Consider the following 11,665-nt stretch of genomic DNA (forward strand, 5'->3'; position numbering starts at 1 on the left):
CTAGGAATAAATTTAACCAAGGAGGTGAAGGACCTGTACTTGGAAAATGATAAGACATTGATGAAAGAAATGGAAGATGACACAAATAAATGGAAAGACATACTGTACTTGTGGATTGGAAGAATTAATATTGTTAAAATGTCCAAACTACCCAAGTCAATCTTGTCCAAACTACTCGGTGCAATCCCTATCAGTATACCAATGACATTTTTCACAGAAGTAGAACAAATAATCCTAAAATTTGTAGGGAACTACAAAAGACCCCAAATAGCCAAAGCAATCTTAAGGATGAACAAAACTGGGTATATCATGCTCACTGATTTCAAACTATACTACAAAGCTATAGTAATCAAAACTATGGTACCAGCACAAAAAGACATAGATCAATGGAACACAATAGACAGCTCAGAAACAAACCCACATGTACATGGTCAATTAATTTACAACAGAGGAGGAGGGAAGAGATGGTCTTTTAAATAAATGATGCTGGGAAAACTAGACAGCTACATGCAAAAAAAAAAAAAAAAAGAAAAGAAAAGAAAAAAACTCTACCACTATCTTACACCATATACAAAAATAAACTCAAAATGGATTAAAGACTTAAATGTAAGACTTGAAATCATAAAACTCCTGGAAGAAAACATAGCCAGTATGGTCTCTGACATTGGTCTTAGCGATATTTTTTTGGATTTGTCTCCTCAGGCAAGTGGAACAAAAACAAAGATAAACAAATGGGACTACATCAAACTAAAAAGCTTTTGCACAAGATGGCCAACAGACACATGAAAAGATGCTCAACAGCACTAATCATCAGGGAAATGCAAATCAAAACCACAAGGAAATATCACCTCACACCTGTCAGAATGTTATTATCTGTTATTCTATTATCAAAAAGACAAATACGTGTTGTCAGGATGTGGAGAAAAGGGAAACCACATGCACTGTTGGTGGGAATGTAAATTGGTGCAGCCACTATGGAAGACAGTATGGAGGTTCCTCAAAAAACTAAAAATAGAACTACCATATAATCCAGCAGTTTCACTTCTGGGTATTTATCTGAAAAAAATGAAAACACTAATTCAAAAAGATATATTCACTCCTTCATTCATTGCAGCATTTTTACAATAGCCAAGATATGGAAGCAACTTAAGTGTCCATCCATAGATGAATGGATAAAGATGTGGTATATACAGTTGACCCTTGAAAAACATGGGTTTGAACTGCATGGGTCCACTTATACACAATTTTTTTTCAATAAATAACTACTATAGTACTACATAATATGCAGTTGGTTGAATCTGTGGATTCACCTGTGGATTGAACTGTGGATACAGAGGGCCAACTCAAAAGTTATACATGGATTTTCAACTGCACAGAGGGGTGGTAACTGTAACCCCTGGGGTTGTTCAAGGGTCAACTGTATACACAAGGGTATATTACTCAGCCATAAAAAAGAATGAAATCTTGCCATTTGTGACAACATGGATGGATTTAGTGTTATTCTAAGTGAAATAAGTCAGACAGAGAAAGACAAATACTGTATGATTTCACTTATATGTGGAATCTAAAAAACAAAAGAAACAAACACGCACAACAAAACAGAAACAGGCTCATAGATACAGAGAACAAACTGGTGGTGGCCAGAGGGGGGCAGGTGGGGAGTTGGGCAAAATTGGTGAAGAGGATTAAGAGGTACAAACTTCTACTTATAAGATAAATAAGTTACGGGGATGTAATGTACAGCATAGGGAATATAGTCAATAATATTGTAATAACTTTTTAGGGTGGCAGAAGGTTATTAGACTTATCGTGGTGATCGATTTGTATTGCATATAACTGTCAAACCACTATGTTGTCCACCTGGAACTAACAAAATATTGTATGTCACCTATACTTCAATAAAAAGGTGGAGGGAATGGTACAATTACTATGGAAAATAGCATTAAGGTTCCTCAAAAAATTAAAAATAGAACTATTATATGATCCAGCCATGCTACTTCTGGGTTTATAGCCAAAAGAATTGGAAGCAGGGTCTCACAGAAATATTTGTACACCCATGTTCATTGCAGCATTATTCACAATAACCAAAAGGCAGAAGCAACCCAAATACCTATTGATGGATGAACAAAGTGTAGTATATACGTAAAATGGAATTTTATTCAGCCTTAAGAAGGAAGGAAATTCTGTCACATGCTACAACATGGATGAAGCTTGAGGACACCATGCTAAGTGAAATAAGCCAGTCACAAAAAGACAAAACTTGCACGATTCCACTTATCTGAGGCATCTAAAGTATTCAAATTCATAGAAACAGAAATTAGAATACCAGGCTGGGGAAAGGGAAATGTTATTTAATGGGTAGAGAGTTTCAGTTTTGCAAGATGAAGCTCTGTTTCACGACAATGTGAACATAGTTAACACTATTGAACTGTACACTTAAAAATGGTTAAGAAGGTAAATTTTATGTTATGTGGGTTTTTTTACAGTTAAAAAAAAACAACACAACTTTTTCCTAGATTCAGTGTTCATTGACTATATTCTATTTCAGTGTATGATGCACCTGAGTTGGCTTGACCACTTTTCTACTAGTCATTCAGACCAAGGGTCAACAAACTTTTTCTTAAAGGACCAGACAGTAAGTATTTAGGCTTTGCTGGCCATAGTCTCTGCTGTTATAGCAGGAAAGGAGACATAAACAATATGTACTTGGGGGTGGCTGTGCTTCAGCACAACTCCATCTACAAAAGTAGGAGGAGGGCTCGATTTGACCAACGGGCCATCATTTGTTAAGCCCTAGTTTAGACCGTTTCTAATATTTGGTATTATAAAAATGCTGCTAATGAACATCTTTGTGAAAAAGTCCACATATACACATATGTATACTTTCCTAAGAGAAGCTACTACATATATACATATATATATGCTAATAAATATATATAAGCTTCTCTATTAGGCAAGAATCCTAAGAATGAAGTTAATGGAAAAAAAGTATGGCTATTTCTAAGGTCCTTGATGCATACATCGGGATACGACTTGAAGCAGCTCTCTGAATAGCTACCCGATTCTGATTCAGCAACACCTTGGACTCTGTCAAGGCAATACCTGGAACGAACCTTTCTTAAGTTCGAAGCACATACCACCAGTTCAGCTCCCCTGAGTTGCCTCCGCCCCTCCAGATCTGTCAGGCCCTTTACCCTTGGCAACCATGCCAATCTACTCCCTGCTCAAATTGTCCACCAGTCTGTGTGCTACCTTTTCCTTCCCAACCCAACTAATTAGTCTGCATGTACAGACTAAGCACATGTACTTATTTCAGCTCCTTCTGGAAACCCCACTAAAATGACAACAAAAGGATTCTTCACTGCACAAAACCATAAAGAGATGATAAAATGTGGGAGGCTTGAACACAGGAGGATGAATAGCAGCTGACTTGTAGATGAGAAGCTGAACCTTAAGCCCATAGTGAGGAAAGACAAGGAGCAACTCAGTTTTGTTTTTTGTTTGTTTGTTTGTTTTTGTTTTTTTGCTGTATGCGGGCCTCTCACTGCTGTGGCCTCTCCCGTTGTGGAGCACAGGGTCCGGACACGCAGGCGCAGCGGCCATGGCTCACGGGCCCAGCCGCTCTGCGGCATGTGGGATCTTCCCGGACCGGGGCATGAACCTGTGTCCCCTGCATCAGCAGGCGGACTCTCAACCACTGCACCACCAGGGAAGCCCAGGAGCAACTCAGTTTGCATTGAGAACTCCCAAAGGCTCTGTGGCCCAGGACTTGGTGGCACCAGCTATTTCTAGAAGTGTGGGTGCAGATTGGACTAAAAACAGAAGAACTGGTTGAAAATCATTAAAGAGCATCTATACTCCCGACCCCCTCCCAATGCACACAGAGCCAGACAACTGTAAGTCCCCAACCCCACAACAAGACTAGTGGCTAAAAACAAAAGTCTCTGGATAATGGCACATCAGGCAACCTTAAGGATGGGGCACTGTTCTGAAGGTAGTACTAAAGATTTTCACAGTGAACTAGGAGAAAGCTTACATTCCGAACACTGAGATTTTCCCCACCCCTCACTGGCTTGGCTCCCAGATCACGGGTAGCTAGGATGGTATCTTCCAGGCAGGGACTGGAAGATTATTTTCTGGAGAGATCTAAAGATATCAAAATGTGGGTTATAAAACACAATAGGCAGATTGCCATACAGAGAAGCCCACATCGACAACTCCTGATGCTCAGAGTTCTAACCAGCTTTTAGCTCCCCATTTAAAAATATGAATGGAAAACCAAGGATCACCACAAACCTGAGGACAGCCCCTAACAGTAAAGGTTTAGACCAAAACAGGAAAGAAAAAACAAACAAACTGGGCCTTAGAATACCCAGATAGGTTAAACATCATTTCTGAGTGTGTCTGTGAGGCTGTTTCTAGATGAGGTTAATGTTTGAATCAGTAGACTGAGTAAAGCAGATTGCCCTCCCCAGTGTGGGTGGGCCTCATTCAATCTGTTGAAGGCCTGAATAGAATAAAAGGCTGAGTAAAAAAGAATTTTTCTCTCTGCCTGTCTTTGACCTGGCACATTGGTCTTCTCCTGCTTTCAGACTCAGACTCAGGCTTGAACTTAAACCATCAACAATCTTGCTTCTTAGGCCATCAGACTTGGACTGGAACTATACTGTCTGCTCCCCTGAGCCTCCAGCTTGATAACTGTAGATCCTGGACTTCTCAGCCTCCATAACTGTGTGAGCCAATTCCTTATAGTAAACCAATCCTGTGTGAGCCAATTCCTTATAGTAAACCAATCTCTCTCTCTCTCTCTCTCTCTCTCTCTCTCTCTCTCTCTCTCTCTCTCATTTACTTATTTATTTTTAAATTACCCATCTCTCTGCTTTTTTGTGAATTTCTCTATTCCCCTTTTGTTTTTTCCTCTCTAAATGTCAGACACTTATTTGTTTTGCTAACAGTTTACATTATCCTTAATATACCCCCAAATACATCCATTTGTCTGTCTATTAAATGTCTTCACTTGGTTGAGTGGATAAAGAACTTGAACATCTAACTGTGTGGATAAAATCAAATAACAAAATCATAATAAAAAGCTGACTAAGGAAAAAATATACAATTATGTATTTATGTTATATAATTATATAATGTATACATATATTATTATACATACAATATATCTTATATATAATTATATATATTGGTTCTGTTTCTCTGGAGAATCCAGACTGATAGGGAGACTATCTAGGGAGATGAAAACTAAACCACATCTCTAAGGAGAAAAATTAGAATTAAAACTTATGTTTTCCTAATGACAGAAATTAAATATTAAAGAATATGATTTTGTCAAATATGGTTGAGTTTTGGAGGGCCACAATTTATTGTAATATCTAATATTTTTTGCCAACCCCCCAAAGAACCGATTTTTGCCCCTTTGGGGGACAACTTTGCCCCTGTGGAAAGTATATGCCTTAGATCAGAGAAGACATTGCTTCCATGAAACATGACTAAATTGCTATTTTTAAAATGGACAGGGCTTTCCTGGTGGCACAGTGGTTAAGAATCCGCCTGCCAATGCAGGGGACACAGGTTCAAGCCCTGGTCCGGGAAGATCCCACATGCCACGAGTAACTAAGCCCGTGCGCCACAACTACTGAGCCTGCGCTCTAGGGCCCGTAAGCCACAACTACTGAGCCCACGAGCTGCAACTACTGAAGCCCGCACACCTAGAGCCTGTGCTCCGCAACAAGAGAAGCCACCACAATGAGGAGCCCGCACACTGCAACGAAGGGTAGCCCCCGCTCGCCGCAACTAGAGAAAGCCCACGCGCAGCAATGAAGACCCAACGCAGCCAAAAATAAATAAATAAGTAAATAAAATAAATTTTTTTAAAAAAAGGACATTGAGGGCTTCCTTGGTGGTGCAGTGTTTAAGAACCTGCCTGCCAATGCAGAGGACACGGGTTCGAGCCCTGGTCCAGGAAGATCCCACATGCCGCGGAGCAACTAAGTCCGTGCACCACAACTATGAAGCCTGCGCTCTAGGGCCAGTGAGCCACAACTACTGGGACTGCATGCCGCAACTACTGAAGCCTGCACGCCTACAGCAGTTGCTCTGCAACAAGAGAAGCCACCACAATGAGAAGCCCGCAGACCACAATGAAGAGCAGCCCCCGCTCGACACAACTAAAGAAAGCCCGCGTGCAGCAAAGACCCAATGTAGCCAAAAACAAATACATACATACATACATAAATACATAAATTTATAAAATAAAATGGACACTGAAAGAATAAAAAAGGTTCTTGGAAATTAAAATTGTGAAAGCAGAAATTTTAAAACTCAATGAAAGGATTGTGAGCTAAATCTCCCAGAAAGCAAAATGTTAAGAGAGAGAGATGGCAGAGAAGGAGAGAACAGATTGTAAAATTATGGCATGAGTTCAGGAAGTGAAACATTTTAATAAGAGTTCCAGAAAGAGAGAAAATACATGTGGGGTGTGTGTATGTGTGTGTTGGTAGTGGTGAGGAATAACTAAATAAAAATGTCGAGTAAAATTCCCCAAGGGACTGAAGGATATGCGTTTCCAAATTCAAAGCAGCCATGGAGGGCCCAGCCCAACAGATGAAAATCTCCATCCAAGGCACCTCCCCAGAGCACTGGGAACAAAAAGAATATCCTAAGATACCTATTCTCTTATTCCTGGGAGGTGTCTTCTAGTTCCTGGTGGGTAAGAATCTTAATTTCTAGCAGATTTGTCACAAGGATTTTAGTTCATTTAACTTATGAGGTTTTCAGAGGAGTTCTGAGGATGCTAGATTACTTTTTTTCTTAATGTAAAAGCAATATATGCTCATTACAGAAAACATGGAAACTTCAGAAAAGTATAAAGAAGAAAAAGTATCAGCTGTAGTTGAACAAACCTGAACATCTATTTCTTTACCAGCATGGAGTATTGTTTTTTAAGCTTTATCCATTTGGTAGGAAAAAGGAAAGTCTCAATTTAATTTGTGATTATCTCTAACTAGAGTTGACCATATTTTTAGCAGTTATAATTCCTCTGGGAATTGTCTCACTTTGCTAGTCTTGATGTTTTTCTAGATGTGCTTGGTAAGATACTCTAAAGGAGCTGTGTGTCACGTTCTCATCTTCACGGCCATGCCCCAGACCAGAGCGTATGATACCTCTACCGTGAAAATGTGGAAATATTCTTTCTAAATGATGACGGTTGTCACGTTCAGGTTTTCCATAGCCTTTCTTTCTGTTCCTCTTTCCTCTGGTGGCTGTGTTTGTGTTTGGCTTCCTAGCTGTCTTGCTTTGGCTGAGTGAAGACTCGGCCAGGGCTACCTCTCAGCACGTGCCCGCACTGCCTCCCTTCCCAATCCTGTACTCCAGCCACAGTGACCCCACGGGACCCTGTGCCCAGCCAGTACCTACTGAATACTATCTAATGAAATGCCACACATCTGAGAAGGGCAGAAAGGAAAAGTGAAAAAGCAGCTAATTTTATTTTTGGTTTCATTAATGGAGTCTATTTAAGCTTCTGTTAAATATTTGCTCCCCAACAGCAAACTTGGTCCCGGAAAACACTCTCTTGGTAGACACAATTTACTTCACAATTTTCCCTCCCTTGATTGACAACTGTGAAACAGGGAACCAAAGGCTGTCAAAGATAACTGAATAATGTGTGAGGCAAACAAGTGTCCACGCTGCAGTCCCTTCTCTTGCTTTAAACCCCGGCAACGTAAAAGCAAGTCCACAGAACCACTTGAGGATGAGGAGGGGTGAGGCCTTGCAGACACTTTAGCCCATTGCCTAAAAATGTTGCCTTCAGTAGGCAAAGTAGAATGAGTGCTGGAGAAAATCACCCTTGCTTTCTTATCCCCACTGTGAGGCCAAAATTGATCTTATGAGCTAAAGCTGACCTAGAAAACACATTTGTAAGCATTTCCCTTCCTCTTCAAAGACAATAAAAATGTACACGCTTTAACTGCAATTAAGATTGGGGCCCAGCCAATGGGCTTCCCTGGTGGCACAGTGGTTGGGAGTCCGCCTGCCGATGCAGGGGACACGGATTCGTGCCCCGGTCCGGGAAGATCCCACATGCTGCAGAGCGGCTGGGCCCATGAGCCGTGGCCGCTGAGCCTGCGCGTCCGGAGCCTGCGCTCCGCAAAGGGAGAGGCCACAACAGTGAGAGGCCCGCTTACCACAAAAAAAAAAAAAAAAAAAAAAAGATTGGGGCCCAGCTGAGGTTGGTGGGAATAGCTGGCATCTAGCGCCACCTTGTGGTGGCTCATCCAAATCCTGGGCCCTTTCAAAGGGCCCTGTCAGATTAAATATGACTGCTTCGTGAAGAGGAGTATGGATTAAGTCATTTTCTTGGGGAATACAAACTAATAGAAATAACAAGCACTTGACTGTAACTCTATAGTAAATGAATCACTCATTTCATCTGGCAGCAGTCCTGTGCTACAGGTAACAGGATCTCAGTCTTAGAAACGGGAAGACTGAGGCTTGGAGAAGTTGACTACTTGTACGGGCCAAGTCCTGGACTTGAACCCAGATGTTTATATTCCAAATAGCGTAACACAATTAGTATTGCTGTATGTAGTATATATCAAAAACGCAAATGAAATTAATAGTACCATATAGTACGTATACGATATATACTGCGTAGTATAATATATATTTTCTATACTATATATGGTATATACACCTCACTAAAGAGCACTATAGTACTTATGCTATTTTCTATAGCACTGTAAACCAGTACTCACTACCCTTCTGGGGCTATTTTCCGCCTGTGAAGACAAGGCAATACTGGTTGACTCTTGGCAGTCTATGATTTAACAAATGCTGTCACAGAGTTTTGCTACTAAACACACTGTGGCCTTGCTTTCCTGGATCTCCTGGGCACCCAACCTGCAGAAGACTCTGCTCCTCTGTCTTAATCTGGGGTGCAGTAATGGAAGTGTCCCAGGGAGAATGAACACCGAGGCAAGAGAACTGAAGCCATGTTTTTATTATTTCTTACCCCAATCCACTGGCCCAAACCATGATATACTATGTCACCTCATTCATTTAACTAGAAGTATGTTTTACAACCACTACATTTTCAAGTGGGGTTACTGAGAGGTTACCTGGCTGGGTGTCAGAGGTGTGCGTGTCATTAGGCCAGCTTTAAATATTCCAGGTGAAAAATCTGCAGCCTTTCCTTTATGGGGCAGGAATTTGGGGCCATCATTGCTCCTGAGGACAGAGACGACTCCAAGTTGTGCTTGGAGGAAACCGTGGGCCTCCTTTACAGGCATCCCCTCAGGCAACTCCTGGCAAAGGTAGAGGGGCCTTTTCTTATGGCCGGGTCCTCGTCAGCCTGTTTAGCTTGCTTTAGAGTCACTCCCGTCTCCAGGGCACGTGGTCGGCCAGATCGGCCACCTCTGGTAGGTCTCAGGACAATTATCCATGTCTTACAAGTTAAGGAATCTGAGGTTCAAACAGAGTGAGTGGTGAGGCCACAACTGACTTCTGACAACAAAAGCCCATGCTTACCCTACTACACACCACACTGCTCCCCACTTTCTACTTTAAATATCCTGTTTTTATCCAGCTCAGCCACTAAAATCCAAGTGACATTGGTCAGACCTAGTGGAGGAAACAGGTGAAAGGACTTCCGAGGAGGGGCCATTTAGCAGCATTCTGGGGCTGAAGCTGGGTGTGGGATGCACTTGCTGGAGCCACTTGGAGGAAAGAGCCCTGGACTGGAGGTGGGGAGCCTGGGGCTGGTCGAGGCTCTCCCCCAACAAACTGCTCTGGGGCTGGGCTTGCCCCTCGCTCCATGAGGAAGCCAGTGAGTCACCGTCCCGCACCAGGTTCATCTTCTTTACAAGCTGATTTCAAAGGACAACTCTGTACTAGTCCTCATCAGTTTTGCTCTTACCCAGAATAGCCATCTTCCAGCCTTCAAAAGAAGGGGAGAGAATACATAAAGCAACAGACCAGCAACAGACAGGGGTTCCTCTTGCTTCCCCTGCCCCTTAGAGCCCTCCCAAGCAGTCAGGGACAGATGGCCGAGCGAGGACACCCAGCAAGCATGCCGCCTGAGCCTCACTGCCTGTCCCTCTTCTCTCCGGGAGCGGGAGGGCTGACTCTAATTGTACAGAACGGCTATGACTACTGGCCAGCCCCTCCCCACAGGGACCCCTCCCCTTCAAATGTGTTTGGCGTTGAAGGGCCCTAGCTGGCTGTGTGTGCGGTCCAGGCAGTACACTCAAGTCAACCATTCTCATAAACAGGAAACATCACGGCCTACAGGATCAGCTTTGTTAGCAGGCCAAAAGAACTCTGACTTCATTTTATAAAGTGAAAGTCATTACACAGGAATGCTTGGGAAACAGGTCAGCAGACCAATCTGAGGATTTTCCTATATGCCACCTCAGCACTAGCCATGGCAGTCATTGCCTCTTAGCTGCCGCCGCCTCATTTCCCAATGGGGAGCTGGGACAGGGGATGGCCTTCCCATCTCCCTCAGGGAACTGTGGCTAGGGACTGGCCCAATTACAGACGGTCTCAAGAACGAAGCAGGGAGCCATGGGGTGTTCCTGAGACCTCCAATGCAAAAGTGGCATTTGTGGACACTGGTCCCGAGGAGGCACATAAATGAACCGAAGCAGAGGGAAATGGGCAAACATGAGACACTGGAGAAAGAAGAGAACAATCCTTCAAGCTAAAAATACACAGGGATGTGTTATTTTAGTCTATTTGGCCTCATTTTTCCACAGTGTTGTCTGACATGCTGCCTAGAGACACATTTACAGAGTGGAGGAGTAATGAATGACATGGGTCTCTTTAAGTGCTACAGGGCCCTCATGCTTTCCTCTGTGGAATCTTAGACAACATGGCTAAATCACTTTATACCATAAAACTTTCCTCTTAAGGTCTTGCAATTTTATTTACAATTCTGTAACACACACACACTTGCTACCTTTTAATATAAAAAGTATATATATTCATTTTAAAAAGTTAAAATATAAAAGTACACAAAATAAAAAGAGTGACTTTAAACTTTCCTCTTCAAGGGGAGGCACAGACATCAACCTCGTGAAAGGTCAGGACTCGTGGCCCAGGCGCGGGGTCACAGGAGTTGGGCTCTTCAGAGACTTTCGGAACTTGCTCTGAAGGAAAACCCTCGGCACACACAGGCCTTCTTTTTTATTCACCGTCTCACGAAACACGTACTCGTTCATCTCTTCTTCGTAACCTGTGTCCGTAAAGAGCCGTGCCAGGAATTCTAGAAGATAAGCAGATCGACAGCGCTCGCAGTCTGGACTCCACTGCACTGCTGAGCAGTGGTGAGGGGGGCAGGAGGCTGAGACAGGGCATCCTTAATGGAAGGAGAACCTCAACACTAAAAGGTAAAGGTTTTGTTCTGGAAAGTTAACAAACTCCTACTTCTCCCTGTCAAACAAAAACTCCCAAATAAACAATAAGCAAAAAAGTTTAAGAACAACCTGGAGTACGCCCTCCTTGCCCTACTGTGATTCCTCAAGGACAAGAGTCTGAGTAAAAAGAAACACAATTCCAGGGCTTTCCTGGTGGCACAGTGGTTGAGAGTCCGCCTGCCGATGCAGGGGACACGGGTTCGTGCCCCGGTCCGGGAAGATCCCACATGCCGCGG

At 42.8% G+C, this 11,665-nt stretch overlaps 1 protein-coding gene across 7 annotated transcripts in view; it reads right to left on the minus strand.

Annotated features, from left to right (window-relative positions):
• The window catches only part of METTL6 (methyltransferase 6, tRNA N3-cytidine), a 48,352-nt gene that overhangs the window by 18,189 nt on the left and 18,498 nt on the right, over positions 1 to 11,665 (minus strand). For 4 of the 7 annotated variants that reach the window (XM_007108847.3, XM_007108846.4, XM_028489980.2 and 1 more), the window contains one exon: positions 10,914 to 11,278. The exons of 1 other annotated variant lie outside the window; for it this stretch is intronic. In XM_007108847.3, the coding sequence (XP_007108909.1) occupies positions 11,097 to 11,278 (182 nt within the window). In that variant the 3' untranslated portion in view covers positions 10,914 to 11,096. Of the gene's footprint in view, positions 1 to 10,913; positions 11,279 to 11,665 lie in introns of those variants that run through there. 2 more of the 7 variants (XM_024115154.3, XR_003679869.2) reach the window with 2 other exon arrangements.

This window comes from Physeter macrocephalus, chromosome 1, assembly GCF_002837175.3.
Source record: "Physeter macrocephalus isolate SW-GA chromosome 1, ASM283717v5, whole genome shotgun sequence".
Lineage (NCBI taxonomy): Eukaryota > Metazoa > Chordata > Mammalia > Artiodactyla > Physeteridae > Physeter > Physeter macrocephalus.